Here is a 23,927-nt window from a genome sequence, read left to right as displayed (position 1 = left end):
ACAGAAATCTGCTCCAGTCCCCTTCCCTCCCCTAAACCCATCCTCCCCACCCCAGGGATCCTGCCAAGAAGGGGCGTTGCCCCAGAATCCCATTCTCTTGGTTTACTTGGGGGGGAGGAGGGGGGTGGGGGGAAAGAGAGAGTGCATGAAAGTAGATTCAAACCAACAGCAAACAAGGCCTCCATGCTCCTGTGACCTCCTCCCGACACTATTTGGAGGGATTGGAAACCCCCTTCCCCCTCCCTCCTCTCCCTACATATGTGTGCGCAGGTCGGGGGTCATTACCGGCCCCACCGGTGTCTCAGGAAGCCTGTGCCTGAGCTCAGAGGGTGCTAATTAGCGAGAGGACTGATGAGATTAGAAATTAAGTGTTTGTTTTTCTCCTTTCCTGTGGTGTTTTTTTTTAATTGAGCAGATGGAGAGTTTGGAGTCACAGGATGGGAGGCAGCCAGGAGCCTAATTGGGAGTCGAAAGCCCTGTGGGTGTGGGGTGGACAGGAGGCAGCGCCCTCTGACACACACACATACACAATGCTGTGCCAGCCACAACAAACCCTGGCTCTGCCATGCAAAGGGCTCTTGCCCTCTGCCAGCTTGAGTGGGGCATCCCCTCTACTTCCCGTCCCTCTGCATGCAGTGCTCCCCTAAGGTCTGACCCCCTCACCCCCAGGCACTTGCCCCAGGCCTGACGGGAATTCAGTCTCCAGCTTCACTCAGGCCTTGCCTCCTTCTCTACCGCACGGGAACCCTGATCCTGCCCCTGGCAGAGTCCCCCTCTGAGGGTGGGGGGCTGATTCCCCATCACACGAAGGCCCCTTAATACCACTCTGGCAGCCTGGAAGTGGGTGAAGCCAGTCTCCCCTCTGGCTGGAGCAGATTTGGCATTCAGGCTCTGGGCTAGCCCTGCCTTCAGCCCCCAGTGTAGGGGTCCATTGAGGGCAGGGAGGGGGCATGCCCACATGGCACTGTACCACAGCTGTCCTCTGCTCCCAGGGCTCAGAGGGGGGCATGGGAAAGGGAGTGTAAGTGGCAGCAGCCCAAAGGCTGCGTGGGAACACAGGATGGGGATTCAATTCACTGCTCCGCTCGCTCCCCCAGAGCTGGCCGGGAAGGGTGTGCGTGGGGTTGCCACTCTCGCCTGTCCCGCGGGAGATACACCCAACACGGCCCAGGCTGGGAGAACTGTGGCGCCAGGGGGCCAAGGAACAAAGCAGCACTTAGCGTTGGTGTACAGTGCCCCCCTTTGGGGGTGTGTAGCTGGGCTCCCGTGAGTTGCCCGTTCCATTCCCCGTGGTCAGAAGGCTGTGTCTGTGACGGGCTGGCCTGGAGAAGTGGAGGGGAATTGCCGTGATTATGAGGGCCCTCAGCTGTCCAGCCGGGTTGGGGTGGAGGCAGGGGAAGCAGCTGAGGGACTGTAATGGGGGAGGCAGCTCCTGGCTGGGACAGGTGGCTTTGAGTCACAGATGTGGAACAGCCTGTCACTAGTCAAAGCCAGATCCCTAGTTTGAAGTCCTGAAAGGTGTAAATGGGAGCACGGTGATGCCAGCTGCCTAGCAGAGGAGGAGGGGCTGAGCAGGCACGTGCTGCGAACTGCTTGGCATCTCCTGGGAGAGTGAGTAGGCTGCGGGCAAACCACGGCTGCCTTTTGGCACAGGTTAGAGATGGAAAATCCCTTCTCTGGCGAAGTTAGCAGGGATGGCCCTCTTGTATTCCTTGTGCTTCAGAGCCCTGAGTTTGAAGCCTGGGACACTCTGTGTCTAAGTGCATGAAACGAGCTACAGTAGTCCAGGAGGGCAGGGGGTGCAAGTTAATGGCAAGAATAAAAAGCCAAGGGTGTATCTGTGTGTTCATGTGAATGTGCCTGCAAGGTTGTGTCTGTTGTGTATCTGTTTGTGCCTGCATGGACGCCGGAGGGGGTGTGGTTGCATTTCTCAGTGTGGAGGCCGTGTGTCTGTTTGCATGGGTGTCTGTGTTGTTGGCGTGTGCGGGAGGTGTGTATCTGTGTAGGAGTCAATCCCTGCTCCCTTTGTCACCTTGGTGCTCTTCACAACTTTGCCCTGCTCCCCTCCAAACAAACAAACAGACAGGTGGGAACCCAACCCCCGCCCCATTACCACCACATGGCAGCTGGATTCCTGGTTCGGATTCATTGTTCGTGTTGCCAAGGCAACAGAAAGCCAGCGAGTAAATGAAAGTATCCTCCCCAGTGCTTAACACCCCCATGCCGCAATGTAATAATGTCAGAATAGAAATCTGGTTCACACCCCCCCCCCCCCCCCCGCTCCAATTCAACAGAGACCCCCCTGGATACCAATAAAGTGCCTGCCAGAGCCTTCAGTTGATTGAAAGCAGAGAATTAGGTTTGGGGGTGGGGTGGGGGAGGGGGAAGCATCTTCACTGTTGAAGTGATTAATGGTTTCAATGTTGTTCCCTGCCTTTGCTGCACAAGAAGGGGCCGTGCCTCTTGAGAGGGGGTCAGGCCCTGCCCACAAGGATCAATGTTGAACATCAGCGGAATCGTGGTCCTAGCTGAACTGGTTTCTAAGAAGGTTTGGCTGGCCAGCACCACTGGGAACAAACCAGTGTCAAAACCAGGCTTAAAACCTGTGTTCTTGCTTAACACAAGTCATTGTAGCGCCGGTAAGGATGGGGCCTTAGAGACACGCAGGGAAAGTCAGGACATAATGAGGCCAGGACTAAGACTCCCCTCCAGCTGAGCACAGAAAATCACATGCTGGGATACCTGCTGAGCTCAAAGAGGATCTGACAGATACACTCTGTGCTAGAGTCAGGCAGAAAAGGGTCTCTCCAACTCTGCTAGCTCCCTGGGAATAATGTATGCCTGCCTGCAATGGGAATACCAGGATTTACCTAGGTGGGGACGAACTTGAACAGGGCTGCTGTGGTCCTTGGAATGCACTCTGGGGGTAGCCCCTGGGAGGAGGGGAAGAACCTGAATTGAATTTATTGAATGCTTGCTCCAGATCTGGGGCTTTGCAGGGGTCCTTAACACCCAGGGGATAATCCTTCCTCTACCACCAGCATGAGAATATGCTGTAGTCCAAACACTGGTTTCTTTTCCCTGGTGTGGCCGTCAGTCGTTTCATTAGGAGTCTCAGTGAGTCTTTGGCTAGATTTCCCCCGGGAATCCGATTTCAAAGCACCCTAGTGACTACTAATATGTAAATACAGTGTGCCTCAGCATGGCAATGTGATAGCATGAGTGGTTTGGAGCTGTTAACTCTTCATCTGTCAGAGACCATCCCCAGTGAAAGCTCCTCTGCGTGACAATTGGTGCAAACTGGAAAGATGATTGGCATGAGTCTCCTGCTTCTGGGCACGCTTAGTTAACAATGTGGTTTAGTGGACCCTGGGTCACCTCCCACCCAAGTGAATGGGAAGGCACCAGAAGTGGCCTATGGAAAAAGGCATAGGGATCATCTGATGATTAGTTTAGTGATGTACAACAGCAGCTGTGTAAAACAAAACAAAACAAAAACCTGTTTCTCAAGTGTTAATTAACACAAGCGAAGGGGGAAAACCACAACTTTTTAAAGGTTTCACAGAGACTATAAACTGGCAGCACAGGGGGGAAAATGTAATACATGCAAATTAATGGCATAAATTTTGGGTTACTTTACTTCACAAATGTTAACAAGTGCATAAAAAATTATTCTTTCCCAGTTTCCCGTCAATGCGTATTTAATTCTTTCCCTTTTTTTGTTTTGTTTTCAGTATATCACTCCGAAATTAATTTGGACTCTTTTTCTTTTTCTTTTCTTTTCTTTTTTTTCTACTTTCTAATGTGCCCATAATCATAATATCTAGGCATGGATGTTGCAATATTTAATCTTTCTCTGTCTGTCTGTCTCTCTCTCTTTCTCTAGCAGTCAGTGGACCCCCAGCCTGGTAATTCTATACCCAACACTGCCAATTTCCAAACATACATTTTTCCCTACTACAGGTAGACTAGTGAGGCAAGGAGCAAATTAATGGGACAGCTGAACAGCCTAACTTGTTTACCAACCACTCAAATTGGTGTTTGATGCAACAGGGCATAGAGACAGAGATAAATATATGGGTAGATAGCTGGACTATCCCATGGATTCGCTTCCAAACAGCCGTCTCCATCCCTCATGCTGTAACCCCTCTTTCCACTTGTCTGTTTCCATAGAACTGGAGATAATGAGGGGATTCCAGCTCCTTGCTGAGACCGGGATACCATGAGTACTTGTCCCATCTCTCAGGTGTGTCTGCCTCCTGAGTGCTTCCTGCTTTGCTTACAGTTAAAACCAAGGACTTAGAAAACACTTTAGTGAGTCCTGCAGAAGCCACTCTTGCTGTCCTGCCTCTATCCAAGCCAGCAGGACCACCCCAGCCTGTATTGTCAATGTGAATTATAAATTTCAGACCTCAGGCCCATGCTGGTGGCTCAATGGAGGGAAGTAGAATCTCATTTTGACCTGGAAAACTGAGCTGAGCTGATTGTGGAAATGGCGGGGAATTAATATGGAGCAGGGAGATGTATTTCATAGAATCATAGAATATCAGGGTTGGAAGGGACCTCAGGAGGTCATTTAGTCCAACCCCCTGCTCAAAGCAGGACCGATCCCCAATTAAATCATCCCAGCCAGGGCTTTGTGAAGCCTGACCTTAAAAACTTCTAAGGAAGGAGATTCCACCACCTCCCTTGGTAATGCATTCCAGTGTTTCACCACCCTCCTAGTGAAAAAGTTTTTCCTAATATCCAACCTAAATCTCCCCCACTGCAACCTGAGACCATTACTCCTTGTCCTGTCATCCGCTACCACTGAGAATAGTCTAGATCCATCCTCTTTGGAACCACCTTTCAGGTAGTTGAAAGCAGCTATCAAATCCCCCCTCATCCTTCTCTTCTGTAGACTAAACAATCCCAGTTCCCTCAGCCTCTCCTCATAAGTCATGTGTTCCAGTCCCCTAATCATTTTTGTTGCCCTCCGCTGGACTCTCTCCAATTTTTCCACATCCTTCTTGTAGTGTGGGGCCCAAAACTGGACACAGTACTCCAGATGAGGCCTCACCAATGTCGAATAGAGGGGAACGATGACGTCCCTCGATCTGCTGGCAATGCCCCTACTTATACATCCCAAAATGCCATTGGCCTTCTTGGCAACAAGGGCACGCTGTTGACTCATATCCAGTTTCTTGTCCACTGTAACCCCTAGCTCCTTTTCTGCAGAACTGCTGCAGAGCCATTCGGTCCCTAGTCTGTAGCGGTGCATGGGATTCTTCCGTCCCAAGTGCAGGACTCTGCAGTTGTCCTTGTTAAACCTCATCAGATTTCTTTTCGCCCAATCCTCCAATTTGTCTAGGTCCCTCTGTATCCTATCCCTACCCTCCAGCATATCTACCACTCCTCCCAGTTTAGTGTCGTCTGCAAACTTGCTGAGGGTGCAATCCACACCATCCTCCAGATCATTTATGAAGATATTGAACAAAACTGGCCCCAGGACCGACCCTTGGGGCACTCCGCTTTAAACAGGCTGCCAACTAGACATGGAGCCATTGATCACTACCCGTTGAGCCCGACAATCTAGCCAACTTTCTACCCACCTTATAGTGCATTCATCCAGCCCATACTTCTTTAACTTGCTGACAAGAATACTGTGGGAGACCGTGTCAAAAGCTTTGCTAAAGTCAAGGAACAACACGTCCACTGCTTTCCCTTCATCCACAGAACCAGTTACCTTGTCATAGAAGGCAATTAGATTAGTCAGGCGAATCCATGCTGACTGTTCCTGATCACTTTCCTCTCATCTAAGTGCTTCAGAATTGATTCCTTGAGGACCTGCTCCATGATTTTTCCGGGGACTGAGGTGAGGCTGACTGGCCTGTAGTTCCCAGGATCCTCCTTCTTCCCTTTTTTAAAGATGGGCACTACATTAGCCTTTTTCCAATCGTCCGGGACTTCCCCAGATCGCCATGAGTTTTCAAAGATAGTGGCCAATGGCTCCACAATCACATCTGCCAACTCCTTTAGCACTCTTGGATGCAACGCATCCGGCCCCATGGACTTGTGTACATCCAGCTTTTCTAAATAGTCCTGAACCACTTCTTTCTCCACAGAGGGCTGGTCACCTCCTCCCCATGCTGTGCTGCCCAGTGCAGTAGTCTGGGAGCTGACCTTGTTCGTGAAGGCAGAGGCAAAAGAAGTATTGAGTACATTAGCTTTTTCCACATCCTCTGTCACTAGGTTGCCTCCCTCATTCAGTAAGGGGCCCACACTTTCCTTCACTTTCTTCTTGTTGCCAACATACCTGCAGAAACCCTTCTTGTTACTCTTAACACCTCTCGCTATCTGCAACTCCAGATGTGATTTGGCCTTCCTGATTTCACTCCTGCAAGCCCGAGCAATATTTTTATACTCATCCCTGGTCATTTGTCCAATCTTCCACTTCTTGTAAGCTTCTTTTTTGTGTTTAAGATCAGCAATGGCAATTCATAGTTTTGGCCACAGTCCTGCTCTTTCACACCCCGGAGACCTTGTTGCCAGTGCTCTGTTTCAGCACCATGGACAGCAGTGCCCTGACCTAACTTCCCTCTTTAAAGGAACATCAGGTATTTTTGGAACACCAGAGGGGAAAGGGGAAGAAGGGTGACATGACAGGCTGGAGTGTCCGGTCAGTAGTAAACGGGAGACTCTATTTTTAGAAGCAAGGGGGAGAGGAGAAGAGAGAGAAAGAAGATGGATCACTCAAAGGCAAGAGGGAGCACCCAGGCAGGAAGAATCTCTTGTGTTTGGGAGATGTGGGTAGGATCAGTATGGATGCTTAGAAAGAATCATCTGGGCCCTGGAATGGGACTATGCATGTGCTTAAAGTTGGGCATGTGCTTCAGTGGTTTGCTGATTCAAGGCCCGAAAGTATGAGCAGAGGTAGAGGGAATGAGGACTGGACGATGAGCAAGGGGCATAATAAGGTATGGATGTGGGCCTTTTATGAGGGCTTTGCGGAGAGCAAAGATGGACTGTGACTGAGGGGATCTAGGTTAAATTCCCTGCTCCACCACGGACATCCTGTGGGGCTTTGGGTGAGTCACTTAATCTCTTTGTGCCTCAGCGCCCCATCTGTAACATGGGGATACCAGTCCTTTATGAATATAAACAAATAACCCGAGTATGGAGGGACAAAATTAGAAAAGCCAAGGCACAAAACGAGATGAAACTAGCTGGAGACTTAAGGGTAACAAGAAAACATTCTACAAATACATTGGAAGCAAGAGGAAGACCAAGGACCAGGTAGGCCTCTTACTCAATGAGGGGGGAAAAAACAAAATGTGGGAAGAGCAAAAGTGCTAAATGACTTTTTTCTTTTAGTTTTCACCAAAAAGGTTAGTTGTGAGTGAACATCTAACATAATGAATGCCAGTGAGGTAAGATCAGAGGGTTAAATAGGGAAAGAACAAGTTAAAAATTACTTAGACAAGTTAGATGTCTTGAAGTCACCAGGGTCTGATGAAATGCATCCTAGAATACTCAAGGAGCTGACTGAGGAGATATCTGAGCCATTAGCGATTATCTTCAAAAAGTCATGGAAGACGGGAGACATTCCAAAGACTGGAAAAGGGCAGATATAGTGCCCATCTATAAAAAGGGGAATGAGGACAACTTGGGGAATTACAGAGCAGTCAGTTTAACTTCTGTACCCAGAAAGGCAATGGAGCAAATAATTAAGCAATCAATTTGCAGGCACCTAGAAGATAATAAGGTGCTAAGTAACAGTCAGCATGGATTTGTCAAGGACATATCATGTCAAACCAACCTAATAGCTTTCTTTGACAGGATTACAAGCCTTTTGGATAGGGAGGAAGTGGTAGATGTGGTATATCTTGACTTTAGTAAGGCTTTTGATATTGTCTCGCATGACCTGCTCATAAACAAAGTAGGGAAATACAACCTAGATGGAGCTACTATAAGGTGGGAGCATAGCTGGTTGAAAAACTGTTCCCTGAGAGTAGTTATCAGTGGTTCACAGTCAAGCTAGAAGGGTATATCAAGTGGGGTCCCGTAGGGATTGGTCCTGGATCCGGATCTGTTCAGTATCTTCATCAATTATTTAGTTAATGGCATAGAGAGTACACTTACAAAGTTTGCATATGATACCAAGCTGGGAGGGGTTGCACGTGATTTGGAGGATAGGATTGAAATTCAAAATGATCTGGACAAACTGGAGAAATGGTCTGAAGTAAATAGGATGAAATTCAATAAGGACAAATGCAAAGTACTGCACTTAGGAAGGAACTATCAGTTGCACACATACAAAATGGGGAATGACTGCCTAGGAAGGAGTCCTGCATAAAGGGATCTGGGAGTCATAGTGGATCCCAAGCTAAATATGATTCAACAGTGTAACACTGTTACAAAAAAAGCAAACATCATTCTGGGATGATGTATTAGCAGGAGTGTTCTAAGCAAGACACGAGAAATAATTCTTCTGCTCTACTCCATGCTGGTTAGGCCTCAACTGGAGTATTATGCCCAGTTCTGGGTGCCACATTTCAGGAAAGATGTGGACAAATTCAAGAAAGTTCAGAGAAGAGCAACAAAAATTATTAAAAGTCTAGAAAACATGACCTGTGAGGGAAGATTGAACACACTGGATTTGTTTAATCTGGAGAAGAGAAGACTGAGGGAGGACATGATAACAGTTTTCAAGTATATGAAATGTTACAGGAAGGAGGGAGAAAAATTGTGCTCCTTAATCTCTGAGGATAGGACAAGAAGCAATGGGCTTAAATTACAGCAAGGGAGGTTTAGGTTGGACATTAAAAAAAAACTTCCTAACTGTCAGAGTCGTTAAGTACTGGAATAAATTGCCTAGGGAGGTTGTGGAATCTCTGTCATTGGAGATTTTTAGACAAACACCTGTCAGGGATAGTCTAGATACTTAGTCCTGCTTTGAGTGCAGGGGACTGGACTAGAAGACCTCTTGAAGTCCCTTCCAGTCATACACTTCTATGATTCTATGATACCTTTGTTTGTCTTGTATATTTTGACTGTAGGCTCTTTGGGGGAAGGACTGTCTTTTACAGTATTTGTACAGTGCCTAGTACAGTGGAACCCTGATCTCAGCTGGGCATTACCATTACTACTATTACATCCAGTAAAGAATGGGAAAAAGTGTAGAATAGAGAGTAAGGAGCTGAGAGAGGGATAAACCAAAACTAAGGAGGGTGTGAATTTGGGGACCCCTTCTATCTGAATCCCCCAGCTTTTGGGTGACTTGCAATAATAGCTTTGGATTTGACCCCTATACCTAAAAAGGAGTGCAAAAACATATACATCAATCTTATTATTTTATTTCATTATTGATTTATTTTACACTGATCATCTGTTCCTTGAATGGCTTTTGAAGGGAGTGTAGTGTAATGAGTAGACACAGGTTATCGTAGGTAGGAAAATGAAAAAGCATGTTTCTAAGCATGAAGAGAACTGTAATTGCCAATGGGGGTATGAATCACTGCTTAGGAAATCATTATTATTGGATAAGTAAACAAGACTCTATGGAGCAGCGATACTCAGACCTCAGTGGTTCAGGAGCCAAATTAGCGATCAGCGTTACCCAGAAGAGTCACAGTAGTGTGAATTCATGGTTTCACGTAATATATTATTCTCACATCAAAATGACCGACCAAGTATTCCACAGTTGGTTAATAACATAGTAAAAGCATCCTGATTGATTAATAACTTAGCTTGGTTAATGCTTAAATCACACAGTGTTTTAATACCGTGCTGCAAGGAGCCGCAGGAGACGTGTTCAAGAGACAGTTGCGGCTCCCGAGCCTCAGTCTGAGTATCAGTGGCACATAGCATTGAACAAGCGGATGTTACTGAAGGAGAGAGAGATTCGTAAATAAAGAGAATATTTGGACAAGTAACACTGAATAAATGAGGAGATGTTCAGTAACTGGAGTGAACATGCCCGGGGCTGAAGAGAAAGAAAGAGGGAATGAAGGACAAGGGTCTTTACTCAAATGAGAGGAAGACTATAGAGTGAAGAGGAGGAGCATTATTGCAGAATTAGCATGACTGACTGACAGTGTATTGAATTACTCTGATTTTCCAGAGTAATGGTGCAAATGTGAGAGTTGCTATTCAATTGAGTATGGGTGCATGAATGAATGAATTGCAGTTGTACTGATTGGGGGTGGAATGAATGAGTAACTTGGACTCTCCTGAACAGGGGTGAAATGGAGTGGACGAGTGAGTTGGGGGTGTATTGAGTAGAGGTAGGAGGAGCAGCTGAATGAGTTGGGGCTGTATTGAGTAGGTATAGGGAGTAAAGGATGAGTGGGTTGGGTTGTGTTGAGTAGGGTTAGAGAGGAGTGAATGAATGGATTGTGGCTGTACTGAGCAGGGGTAAGAAGAACTGGAAGAATGAGTTGGGGCTGTATTAAATAGAGGTAGGGAGAAGTATGACTGTATTGGGGCTGTATTGAGTAGTGGTGGAGTGGAGTGAACGAGTGAGTTGGGGTGTATTGAGTAGACGTAGGGAGGAGTGGATAAGTACGTTGGGATGTACTCCGTAGGTGTAGGGATGAGTGAATGAGTGAGTTGTGGCTGTACTGAGTTCAGATGGAGGAGGTGAGTGAGTTTGGGTTGTATGAAGCAGGGGTTATTTGAGTGAGTGTGTTGGGGCTGTGCTGAACAAGGCAGGGAAGAATAACTCCATGCAGTCGCTCATTTTTGAAGAGGAAAGAGCCGTCGTTCAGTGAGAAGTGTTGAGTCAGTCCTGCATATGGTTTTAGTGAATGGTGTTGCTAGGTGGAGGATTTTGAATGGGTTCAAGGCAATTATAGAGTGAGCTGATGTAGTTCATAGAGAAACAGATGTAGGTGGATAATGGTTGAAGCCAGTGTTAAGTGGGAGAGCCACTCGCTTGGTGAGAGGAGCCCTAGGATTTGTTGGTGGAAGTACCCACTCTGAGAGGGATAGGGTGACTCAGTGCTACTGCTGATTCAGTGGGTGGGTGGCACAGCTGGGCTGGGGTAGATACAGACTGATCAGTGAAGCAGTGTGATGTACCTAGGGGACAGTAGAATTGAGTTGCCAAAGCCATCCTGTCTGTAAATATGGTGCAAATAAAGTTCCATTGGCTTCCTTTCCTGGGTTTTCCTATGTGCTGATTACCCTAGTAGATGAGTGGGCTGCCTGGGCTTTCTTATGTGCCCATCACCCTGGTATCTGGGCGCCACTTGTGCTTCTGTTTCTGCCATGTTTACATTCCTGTTTGCAACCCTGGTCTCATCTGGAAGGATGATAGTAAAAGAAGATTGAAAGAAGCTGACAGAGGGAGAGCGTACCCAGAAAACCCACCTAACCCCAAAGAAATAACTCCGACGAGCAGGGAGAGTGAGAGAGGGAAGGAAAAAATGACGAGAGAGGGAAAGAGAGAGAGAAAGAGAGAGAAATATTCTGGAGACTAAAAGAAATTACCATACACCGGGATCCTGTTATTCAACCTAATTTTCAAAGGACTGCAGCTGTCGCGCTGAGATAATCTGTTAATTATAACAGTCATTGTGTTTTGGCAATGGAAGAAAAAACCTAGGCTCTAAAGCAAGTGGAGGTGGGGAGGGAGAGAGGCAAGGCTGTGTCAAAATGCATGTCAAGTGTTAGCTCTCTGGTGGGTGGGGGAAAGTCCTCCCCAGCAGTGCCTAGCTGCTGCTGCCGCCCAGGTGTTGAGGATGCAGAGAGGAGGGTTGCATCCCTTTCCTTGGAAGAGGGTGAGTTCAAAACAAAGGTGCAGCTGTAAGTGTAACTCACTGGCCAAGTGAGCACGTGACCCCTTCTGTGGCAGAGCCACAGAGCGTAGGTGCTTGGCACTGCTCCTGGCGAATCAGAGGTCTGTGCTTTGGAGCCAGAGATCGTAATTTCACTCTGATTTTGGGGGCAGAGCAAAATGCATGTATCTAGCTGCCATGATGAGCAGGGCATGTGCAGAGTTGTACCAAGTTTGGGAGCAATGCCTCTCCCCGTGCGGGTCTGTGCCTGAGTTCAAGATGGATGGGCTATGCAGTTTGCACGCTGCCCAAGAAGGGATGAAATGGGAGTAGGTCTCCTGGAGGTTGGCCTCTCACAGGGAACGACAAAGAAGGAACATGAGAGAGGAGTGGGAGTGTCTAGGTCAGGGATTTGCTAGACCTCAGAGCATGGAGTGGGATATTGAGGGGGAAACAGTGGAGGAACCTGGGCAAACTTCATTTATTTGTATCCCAAAGACAAGAGCTGTGCTGCGGGAGGGAATGCCGGATTGCAGACTGGCCTTCTCCAGCATGCTGCCTCCCTGCCACAGCCAGGGCTCCTTGGCCGTTCCCTGCTGCAACTCCCCCTTCCCCCACCTGCATCCAGTGCTCCCACCCTGTTCCCTCCAGAGACCTTTCCCCACAGCCAGCGCTTCCGCTGTGTTCCCTACAATGACGCCCCACAAAGCCAGCACTCCTGCCCCGTTCCCTACAGTGACACCAACCTCAGTCAGTGCTTCTGCCCTGTTCCCTACAAAGATTGTCCCCCAGGCAGGACTCCTGCCCCTTTCCGCCCAGCAACTCCCCCACAGCCAGCACTTCTGCCCCCTTCCCTACAGGAACTCCCCCCACAGCCAGCACTCCCACCCTGTTCCCTACAGCAATTCCCCCACAGCCAGCACTCCCTCCCCATTCCCTTCAGCGACACCAACCTCAGCTAGTGCTTCTGCCCTGTTCCCTACAATGATTCTCCCCCAGGCAGCCCTCCCACCCCGTTCCCTACAAGAACTCCCCCCATAGCCAGCGCTCCCGCCCCATTCCCTCCAGTGACCCGCCCACAGCCAGCGCTCCCACCCTGTTCCCTCCAGCAACCCCCCCACAGCCAGCGCTCCCGCCCTGTTCCCTATAGCGTCTCCCCCCACAATCAGTGCTCCCACCCCGTTTCCTACAGCAACTCTCCCACAGCCAGCACTCCCACCCCATTCCCTCCAGCGACTCCTGTTGAAGCCAGCACTTTCTGCTTTCTTGTGCATATTGGTTTCTCCTGTGCAATCCAGGGGAATAGCATGGAGGAGAGACATTGAAGCCCTCCCTTCCCTTGTCAGGCAGAGCGATGCAGAGAGCTCTGATGCTAATAACTGTTCTCAGAACCTGTGGTCTCCTGTTGCCCTGTCCCTCCCCTTCTTGTGCCCACCTTCCCCTTCCCTGCTGGGAGCTGCTGCGGGTTCTCCAGGTGGACTGAGTTGATGCAAATTCCCCTGAACCTTTAGTAGTGCTATGAATATATAAAGTGCCTGGGTCACTTGGGAAAACAGAGGGTGTTCTCTCTGGCCTGCCTGGGAAGTGGCTCCTGCATGGAAGACCATTTCTCCAGCCCTCAGGTCTCCTAAATAAGATTTCCTCTTTGAAAGCTCCCTCATCTGTGTGGTGCTCTTAAACTCTTGAGCTGCTCTAACTATCTCTCCAGAGCTTTCCCTTTCCTCCTGTCCGACAGATGAGGGATATTATCGCTGCAAAGGGCTTATTTACATCATTCCTTTCCTTGCGGTGTGGTTTCTTTTTCCTTGAAGATGTTAGGCTCTGCACAGATTTTCCTGTGCTCCTCACCACAGAGGATATGTGTTCTTTTGCCTCAGGCTAGGTGTGTGGAGAAGAGGGTGGCTCTGGGTTGTCAGCTGAGCTCAGCCCCTTCCATATTAGCACTGGGGAGGACTTGTGCTGAAAGCTTCCTTTGAGCAGTGCCCAGCTCCGCCCTTCAGCCATACCAGCTCCCCCACAGCGGTGCCCCGTCAGTGCCAACCAGGGTGCAGGCTCCGTGAGCTTCCTCACAGCGGTGCCCCGTCAGTGCCAATCAGGGTGCAGGCTCCGTGAGCTTCCTCACAGCGATGCCCCGTCAGTGCCAATCAGGGTGCAGGCTCCGTGAGCTTCCTCACAGTGGTGCCCTGTCAGTGGCAGCCGGGGTGCAGGCTCCGTGAGCTTCCTCACAGCAGTGCCCCATCAGTGCCAACCAGGGTGCAGGCTCCGTGAGCTTCCTCACAGCGGTGCCCGTCAGTGCCAACCAGGGTGCAGGCTCCGTGAGCTTCCTCACAGCGGTGCCCGTCAGTGCCAACCAGGGTGCAGGCTCCGTGAGCTTCCTCACAGTGGTGCCCCGTCAGTGCCAACCAGGGTGCAGGCTCCCTGAACTTCCTCACAGTGGTGCCCCGTCAGTGCCAACCAGGGTGCAGGCTCCCTGAACTTCCTCACAGCAATGTGCCTTTCAATATCGACCAGAGCTTCAGAGGAGTTAGTTTTCCCACAGTGGTGCCGTGCAGGACTCCTGCCCGTGAACCTCCTCACAGCGGTGCCCGCTGGGAGACTTTCTTTGTCACAGTGCCCTGCCTGTAGTAGCTAGGAGTCCAATACCGTGAGGCAGCCTCTCAGCTGTACCCTGTTAGAACCAGCCCATACTCCTGCACTGCCGGATTCCTGAGCCAGTGTGTCCCTTCCGGGGCCAGTGACGTGAGCGTCTATGCAGCAGTGGCCTATCTGTGTGCTCCCAGACCTTTGCAATGGAAGCTTCTGCATGGCAGTGCCCTGTTGGCTGGGGTGCAGCTAGTGGGAACTTCCCCATTCAGTTCTAGCAGCCAAGATTCCAGCTTCCTTGCAGCTGGACCCTGTCGATGCCAGCTGAGCCCTCTGCAACGTGCACCTCCTTGGGGAAGCCCTGCATCACTGAGTGCTGACACTCAGACAGTGGGAGCTTCCTCAGCTTAGCGCCCACCCAGTACCAGTGGGCACTCTAGCACTGTGAGCTTCCTCATAGCAGTGCCCTGTCCGTGCCAGCCAGGACTAGAGCCATGTGAGCTGGGGCTACGACAGTGGGAGCTCTCCTGCATCCCGCAGTGCCCCGGGTGAGGGAGAGAGCTGTCATTTGAACCAGCCGTATATGGACCCAGCTGTATCTGTGCCAGTACAGAAGGGCAGGGAGTGATCTGAAGCTACCCACCAAGCAGAGCCCTGGCGGGGGTTAGGCGGCACGTCACTGACTCGGGGTGGTTGGAACTCAAATAACAAGCCACGGGGCAAAAGCTGAACAAATCTTGGTGGGGCAGAGCAATATTGGGGGGCATAAGTGCCAGCTTCATACGGGGAGAGTCTGCACAGGGATTAGAGAGAGCAAAAGAGAGGGGAGGGAAATGGGGGGGCGGGGAGGAGAGCCCAGTTGAAAACAGAGCAGGCCCCAGTGCAGGAGAGAGAGCCAGCCAGAGGCCGGCAGGTATGTGGAGGTGAGCAATCATCTGGACAGGGCGTGGAGAGGCAGGGAGGGAGGGCGGCTCAGCCTGCTTCTGGATTTCCAGTCCCGCAGGGAGCAAGTAGTGTTCGGTGGGTTTTTAAAGCATAAATTTCTAATGGGGAGGCTCTTAGCGCCGTTTATGTGATGGTAGAATAAGCGCCGGCTTCCTAATGCGCTGGGCCCCGCGGGGAGGGGATGCGAATGGCACGTTAGCAACGCAGGCCCCAACTCCCAGGATTTCCCTTAGTGACTTGTGCTTTCACTGACACACGGGGCCTGCGCTTGGGCCCCCTGAACCTTCCGGGCACACTGAACCCACCCCATTCCCTGACTCAGTGACCTCTAAAACCCCCATTACTGCTGACTCACTGACCCCCCAATCCTCCAGCACCGCCCTGACTCACTGCCCCCAGATCCCCCCAACTCACTGACCTCTAAAACCTGATACCCCTGACTCACTTTAAAACCCACATTACTGCTGACTCACTGACCCCCCAATACCCCAGCACCACCCTGACTCACTGCCCCCAGATCCCCCCAACTCACTGACCTCTAAAACCCCTGACTCACTGACCCCCCAGTCCCCTGGCACTGCCCTGACTTACTGCCTCTGATCCCCCCAATTCACTGACCTCTAAAACCCCCAATCCCCCTGAAACACTGACTCTCCCCGCCAGTCCCCTCATATTGCCCTGGCTCATTGAGCCCCACCCACATCCCTGATCCCCTCAGACTCACTGACCCCTCCAATCCCCCAAGGCTCACTGACACCCCCCGATTCCTCCATACCACCCTGGCTCACTAACCCCCCAGTCCTCTGACCCCCTGTCACGGATCCACAGGATCAGTGCTACGCCTCCAGCTTTTGAACAGTCTGGTGGAGGAACCCCTTAGATATGCCAGACCCCGCAGGGGTCTCACTCTTCCTTCAGGGCAGGCCACGCGGTCTCAGAGCCTCCTGAGACTGACCCTCTGGGCCTTCAGCACCCCTGCTTCACCCTGGGAGCTCTGCTCAGTGAGTCCGACTGACAGACCCCTGGTAGAGACTTGTGCACTTGTCAGGGACGCTCACGCAGTGTTGTCCAGACAGTGGGGTTTATTAGTCAACTGGAACGCAGCATAGGAAGTGCTTAGGTTAGCACAGTGCACTGAAGGTTAAAGCAAAGTCCTCTGTGGTCAGCCCCGAGCAATTCACCAGCTCAGCTGTCGAGAGCTCCATTTTCGGGCTCTGGGTCTCTCTCTGACTTCCTTAGTCAGTTCCCAGGTGAGAGAGCCCCAAGCTTCCTCCATAACCTACATCTCCCGCCTTTCCAGCCTTTGTTCTCAAGCTGCTCAGCTTCCCTGCTGAGAGGCGGGGAACTCTTCCTCTGGGTGGTTTGTTGCTAGGTGTCAGCAGCCCGGCGTTTGGGCTTTCCAGTGTCTTCTCGGGTTTTCCAGTGATATGGGTCAGCCTAGGCCAGTCCTTTCTCAGACTCATTCAGTCCGCTCAGACAGCTCGGCAACACATACGCACCCCTGTCTGTTAGCTGCCCTGAGAGCAAATTTAATCCTTTCCCCCCACTCCCCACAGGGTAGCAATGCAAAGTATAGGGGAAATTGAGGCATGCACAGGCTTCATAAAAATATTACCAAAAAATTCCCACTTTGTCACAAAGGAAGTTATCTGGGGGGCCGCAACCTTCTGCTCTGGGAGAGGTGTCATCTCCTCCTGAGGTTCCTTCCACACCAACCCCATGGGGCTTCCCTTCTTACCTGCATTTCCCCAGCACGCCCCTTCTCCCCACCCTAGTCTGCAGCTGCTCCCTCCACCCACCGCGCATATCATTCTCTCCCTTGCTGGGGCTTTGGAGAAACAAGAGGGAGGATTGTGGCCAAGTGTGGTGTCAGCACCCTCCCGGCCAATACTGAGGACACTGCTGTTTTCTGGGATTGTTGGACTCATCTGCTGGCTGATTTATAGCGGGGCTTGGCTGCAGGACACCATGGTCCGCTTCCCCGCCCCTGAGTGGCGGATGCCTTGGCTGTGATGGCAGAGGCAGGAACGGGCGGAGGAAAGAGAGGCATCGTGGGGTGCTGCCCTGGAGGACAGTGCAGGGGGTCGCCCCAGGAGGAGAGAGGGGGCTGGTGAAGCTTGCTGCAGGAATGTGACGACCGGCCAGTTTATTGGCTAGGAACTCTGCCTACGAATGAGCCAGGAGCCAAGGCACGGAGATGGGAGAGCTGGGGTTGGGAAAACCTCTCCCATCCTGTGCCCTTTACCCTTGGGAGTGCGAAGCTGCTGTCCCTTTGCGTGGGAGGGGGACTGCATAGGGATCCAGCATGAGTAGAGGCCAAGCATGGGGAGGCCACAGGCGACTACTGTGCCGTGGTGCCCCCCCAGCCCTTACAGGCACACTCCTCCTCCTCCCCCTCCCCACCAGCCACCGCCTTCTCTTCCAGCCAGATCTGACTAGCGCGGGACGGGGCTCCTCTGCACAAGTCATGTTGGCCGAGCCAGGCTTGCCTCTGCAAGAGAGGAACCTCGGGCCTGTCCTGGGTGCCGCCTCCCCTTCAGCTGTGCAGGCGCCACCCTGCACCAGTGTTCGGGTGGCTCCGCACCCCAGAGCTGGCCCGGCGACTCGAGCGTGGGAGCTTGCGGCAGTTCCCGCTTTGCTGTCAGTTCCAGCCAACAGAATGAAATGGGCCGAAGCCAGTAGCAGCGTGCCAGGGCTAAACAGAGTCTGGGCACTGCATCCATGGTGAAGAGGGGTGGGGGGTTGCATCGGGGACAACTAGCCAAGGGGAGGTTGCCAAGCCAAACAGTAGCAAAGGTAGAGGTACTTGTGTGTGTGAGAGAGAAACCCAGTTCAGTTCTTCCCCTCCCCACAAGGGGCTGCTCCCACAGTCCACTTGAGGGTGTGTTGGGAGCCTTGCTCCTGGGGCTGTCTCTGGAAACTACATTTGTCTGTCTGCTTATCCCGTTCCCTTGTGTTCGTGGAGCTGGCTGGGTGCGTGCAAGCAGGGAACCCAGAGGCCATGCTAAGGGAGAGGGAGGGCCAAAGAGAACAGCGTAGGGGGGCGGGACAGCAAAAACCACTCAGACGGACCTAGGTAGGGAGACAGCCAGCTCCAGTGGGAGGTGGGGAAGAGCGCTAGGGAGCGACAGGAGCAAATCAGCAGTGACCCAGTTGGGGCCAGCTGAGCCTCCTTCCCTTGACCCACAGGGGGATGCCGAGACAGGGCATTATTTATTATTACATTAAGACTTGAAGACAGAGGAGCCAGACCTTGGAACCCAGCACCACTGGCTACAGCACAGTCCCTGGCCACAGCAAACCTGCACTTCAGCCAGGGGCCATTGCATGATGGTAACAGGCGGAATAAGGGTGGAGGCCTCAGCCAGTCAGCGGTGGGGAAGGGGTCTTTTCCTCCCTCTTGTTGCTTGGATCCCGCTCAACCTCTGCCCTTGCCCCACTCCTTCCTCCCCCTGCCCTCCCCTTTGGCTCTTGGTTTTCCTTTCTGGGTTATTGAATATGTAAGTGTCTCTCTCTGACACCATCTCTGATCCCTTAATCCGGCTGCCCTGGTAATTCTGCAGCCCCAGATCAGCTCAGATCTCTCCACAGACATAAGCCTCCTCCTTCAAGGGTTTGCGTTTCTTCTCCGCTCCCCCAAACCCCCCCCCCCAGGCCACCTCTTCATTCTTTCTGCCCTTCGGGTCTTTGCACTGGAAATTGGTTGGGCTTTAGCAGCAAAGGGTTTAGCAATATCTTTAGTGAGCATCCCTGGAAAAAAAAAGAAGAGTGAAGACAGAATCCTTAATCTTAAATAACTAAGATGCATTTTTTTTCTCTTATTTCTTATAGCTCCCCCACCCGTGCCCCAGTTGGAGAATGGGAATGTCTCCTTAGCCCCCAGCAGAGGGCACTGAGCCAAGGCTGGGGATGCACTGAGAGCATAGTGGGAGAGGGGGTCAGTGGGCGAATGGGGATGTGTCAGCAGGTGGTGCTCCTGCGTGGAACGGAGAAGGGCAGATTGGGCCAGAGAAGGGAGACTGCAAATGACTCCTTGGCACCAGCAGGGGATCTCTCACAAGAGAGGGGTGTGTTGGCAGCTCCTGGGAAGAGGTGACTCCAGGATGGAGCAGGGAGGATGTTGGCTTGGTGTCAGTAGGGGGTGCTATTTTCCAGGTTAGGATGACTCTCCGAGCCTGAGAGTGGGGGGGACAGCAATGTTTCCCTGCCACCAGCAGGGGGTGCTCTCCCAAGGTGGGGTAAAGCGGCTGATGATCCTTTCCCTTCATCCTAATGAAGCTGGCTGGATTCTTTAACCAACCTGGGCAGGAAATAGTTTGGTCTCCCTCCCTGGCAGTAGGCACCACAAGAGCACAAATAAAATTAATAATACAGCACATGCTGCCCACACCACACTGGGGTGCAGCTCTGTATACCTATCCCATGCCAAGTAAAGCAGCCAACCGTTGCTGGAGGGCTCTGACTGACAGCCCCCATCCGCCCTGTGCCAACGCAGCCCTCTGCTCCAGCATGGGTGTCCGGCGCTCACAACCCCCTCTCCCCCGGTTCCAGACTTCCCTCTCTGAGCCCTGCTTGCAAAGGCCGCGTTGTCCCCAACCCTCGCCTGCACTGAGACGAGGGAATTATTTTCGGAACGAGAGCGGTTATGCAACCAATGAATTATTTATCATTTTGCATCAAGGAAAAAAACCCCATTTAGTTGGGATTCTTATTTATTTATCGTCAATACGCGCGCACGTTTGTGTACTGCGCAATTTCCGTTCTCTACACCAGCCGCTGAAACTCCTTGGGGTTGGGTTGGCTTGGGTTGTGTTTCTTTATGCTCTGGAGTTTTAAGCCGATCATAACACAGCCGTGTCCCTCCCTCTGTTCCATCCCACCTTCCCCCCACCCCGCCCCCCGCAACCAGGCTGTGATTCCATTACATAATGAAACCCAAGAACCCTTCTGGCTATCACCGATACAAGATTATGTTGCAAGGGATCCCTTTGCCAAGGCTTATCAGTGTAGCAGGCAATACCACCTCCCCCCACCCACAACGCTCTCTTTTCTGCTCCTCCCTGTCCCCAAGAAACTAACAACCCTAGCTGTCTTTTTCCGTATTTCAAAGCCCCCCTGACTGATGCCTCCACTTGTCTCTCATGTGTTTCCTTTCCAGATTCCGGTGACAGATGGATCGCTCGCTCGCTAGCTCTCTAGCTCTCTATATTTTTGTTTTCAAGATGTTTGATCTGAAGTTCTGAAGCATCTCGGAGGGGACCCAGGAGAGGGGGAGGAGGAGCAACCCAGGGAGCCCAGCGACAGAAGAGGCAGCTCCTCCGAGACACCTGGGGGTCGTGGGGGAAGGCGGAGAGGGTGTGGGGAGGTGTCGTTCCTGAGCCTCCAAGAAGATTAGTTGTTTAATTTTTGTTTTGTTTTAAGGAGAAGCACAGATTTCCGCTCGCCCCCCCTTTTCCCCCGATTGGGAGCGGCAGGAAGGAGTGGATTTTGCCCCCTGCTGCTCTACACCCCGGGGTTGGCGCAGAGAGAAAGAAAAATGTTGGTGACGGAACCAGATAGAACTGAGGTGCCTGTGCCCTCCTATCGCTAACCACCAAGGGAGCGTCACCTCTCGTCCCCTCCCTTTGCTCTTTGGAGGCTCGTTTTCCTTTTTGCCGGCAGGGGGAGGGGGGGGTGCCGCATCCGAACATGCTGCTTCTGGGCTTGTGGGCAGCTGCCCTGCTCTGCGTGTTCTCCCCCGGCATGGTGCGTGGCGACTGCTGGCTGATCGAGGGGGACAAGGGTTACGTGTGGCTGGCCATCTGCAGCCAGAACCAGCCTCCCTACGAGACCATCCCCCAGCATATCAACAGCACAGTGCATGACCTGCGCTTGAATGAGAACAAGCTCAAGGTGGTGCTGTACTCCTCCCTCAACCGCTTCAGCAACCTCACCGACCTGAACCTGACCAAGAATGAGATCTCCTACATTGAGGACGGGGCTTTCATGGGCCAGGCCAACCTGCAGGTCCTGCAGCTGGGCTACAACAAGCTCACCAACCTGACAGAGGGCATGCTGCGCGGCATGGCCCGGCTGCAGTTCCTCTTCGTGCAGCACAACCTGATCGAGGTGGTCACACCCACCGCCTTCTCCGAGTGCCCCAGCCTGATCAGCATCGACCTGTCCTCCAACCGGCTGAGCAGGCTGGAGGGGAACACCTTCACCAGCCTGAGCAACCTGATGGTGTGTGAGCTAGCTGGCAACCCCTTCAACTGTGACTGTAGCCTCTACAGCTTCCTCACCTGGCTGGTGGTCTTCAATAACGTCACCAAGAACTATGACCGGCTGCAGTGTGAGACCCCCCGAGAGTTCGCCGGCTACCCGCTCCTGATGCCTCGACCCCACCACAACCGCAACGCCATCACCATCTTCCAGTCCATGTGCCGGGGAGGCACCATCCCATCCCTCTCAAGGATCAACCCCACCCCCTACACACCCGACTCCCAGAGAGACCTGGATGAGAACTCGGGGTTCAACCCCGGGGACTTCCTCTCTGTCGAGCCCCCGGCCTCCTCCACCACCGACTCCTCATTCAACCCCAGCATCAAGCTGCACCACGTAACCATCACCTCAGCCACCTTGGTGGTGACGATCCCCTCACCCTTCAGCAAGATGTACGTGCTGGTCCAGTACAACAACAGCTACGTTTCTGATGTCACGACCCTGAAGAACAAGAAGGAGTTTGTCACCCTTAGCAAGCTGAAGGCCCACACGGACTACACCTTCTGTGTGGCCTCCATCCGCAACTCCAAGCGCTACAATCACACCTGCCTGTCCTTCGCCACCAGGAGCAAGGGGAGGGAGGACCCAGTGCCCAATACCTCCACCACCACTCATTACATCATGACCATCCTGGGCTGCCTCTTCGGGATGGTCATCGTCCTGGGGGTGGTGTACTACTGCCTGAGGAAGCGAAGGATGCAGGAAGAGAAGCAGAAGTCCCTCAACGTCAAGAAGACCATCCTGGAGATGCGCTATGGCTCGGATATAGACACCAGCTCCATCGTCCACACTTCGCAGAAGCTGGGCGAGCCGCCCGTCATCCCTGTCTCGCGGATGTCCTCCATCCCTTCCATGATCGGGGAGAAGCTGCCCCCGTCCAAGTCAATGGAGGCTGGGATGGAGACCCCCAAAGTTACCACCAAGGGCAACTACATTGAGGTGCGGACGGGCGGCGGGGATGCGCTGGAGAGAGCCCAGCGGGACGATGATCTGCGTGAGCTCGACAACGGCCAAGGCTCGGCAGCTGAGATCTCCACCATCGCCAAGGAGGTGGACAAGGTCAACCAGATCATCAACAACTGCATTGACGCCCTCAAGTTGGACACGGCCTCCTTCCTGGGAGGAGGGAGTGGTGTCGACTCGGACATGGCATTTGAGTGCCAGTCCATCCCTGCCGGCTCCTCGGGTGGGCTGGAGCGGCCCGGCTTCCTGTCGCCACCCTACAAGGAGAGCTCCCACCACCCCCTGCAGCGCCAGCTGAGCGCGGATGCGGCTGTGGCCAGGAAGACCTGCAGCATCTCATCCAGCGGCTCCATCAAGAGTGCCAAGGTCTTCAGCCTTGATGTGCCCGACCACCCACCAATGAGCAAGTCAGATTCCAAGTACATCGAGAAAGGCAGCCCACTCAACAGCCCCCTGGATCGTCTTCCCCTGGTGTCCCCGGGTGCCATCCACCACCTGGAGGTCAAACCTTCCTACCATTGCAGCGAGCACCGACATTCCTTCCCGGCCCTGTACTACGAGGAGAGCGCCGACACCCTGAGCCAGCGGGTGTCGTTCCTTAAGCCTCTCTCCCGCTCCAAGCGGGACTCCACGTACTCCCAGCTCTCCCCCAGACACTACTTCTCGGGCTACTCTTCCAGCCCCGAGTACTCGTCCGAGAGCACCCACAAGATCTGGGAGCGCTTCCGGCCTTACAAGAAGCACCACCGGGAGGAGGTTTACATGGCGGCCGGCCACGCCCTGCGGAAGAAAGTCCAGTTCGCCAAGGATGAGGATCTGCACGACATCCTGGATTACTGGAAAGGAGTCTCCGCTCAGCAGAAGTTGTGACTCTCTGTTTAAAAGGAAAGAAAAAAAACCCAACAACCACCAACAGAAGAACCACTTGACTGTGAACAAAAACCGAACAGGCCCCTCCCGCCATGACAAAAACGAACCGAGAACCGTTTCTTACAAAGTTTACAAAAAAAAAAAAAAAAGGCAAACAAAAAACAAAGTCCCGCAATGAATTGTCTCTCCTGTGTTATGGGGACCATTGTTCCTCCTGCAGCTGGTTGGGAGGAGCTGCCTGCTTTGACACTGTGGTAATGATGCTGACGGGCTAGCGGGAGGGAAGGACGAAGAGGGGGTTAGGCATGGGCAGAGGGCAGAGAAGGATGCTAACCAGGCCTAGACTAAACCACTAACCATTGCTTTTATGTTCCTGTTGTTATTTTGTTCCAGATTGTGGGGGGGTTTTAAGGATGGGAGTGGGGCTCCTGCTTGCTCCCTTGGGGGAGGCCCCCACCAAGAGAAAATGGGGGATGTCACAAAACAAAGAGCCCCTCCTTGGCATTTTAAGGGTTTGGGGGTCTTCAAGGCTTCCTCCCACCTCCC

General features: G+C 52.4%; 1 protein-coding gene across 1 annotated transcript in view; it reads left to right on the top strand.

Annotated features, from left to right (window-relative positions):
* Window positions 1–23,547, top strand: part of ELFN2 (extracellular leucine rich repeat and fibronectin type III domain containing 2) — a 63,381-nt gene extending 39,834 nt beyond the window's left edge. The window contains exon 2 of the mRNA XM_007062632.4: window positions 20,446–23,547. Within this exon, the coding sequence (XP_007062694.2) occupies window positions 20,976–23,381 (2,406 nt within the window). The 5' untranslated portion in view covers window positions 20,446–20,975 and the 3' untranslated portion in view covers window positions 23,382–23,547. The remainder of the gene's footprint in view (window positions 1–20,445) is intronic.
* Window positions 23,548–23,927: the final 380 nt, after the last annotated feature.

Source organism: Chelonia mydas, chromosome 1 (assembly GCF_015237465.2).
Source record: "Chelonia mydas isolate rCheMyd1 chromosome 1, rCheMyd1.pri.v2, whole genome shotgun sequence".
In the NCBI taxonomy this organism is placed as follows: domain Eukaryota; kingdom Metazoa; phylum Chordata; order Testudines; family Cheloniidae; genus Chelonia; species Chelonia mydas.
Note: the sequence above shows the minus strand (reverse complement) of the source record. Positions and strands in the feature narration are given on the sequence as shown.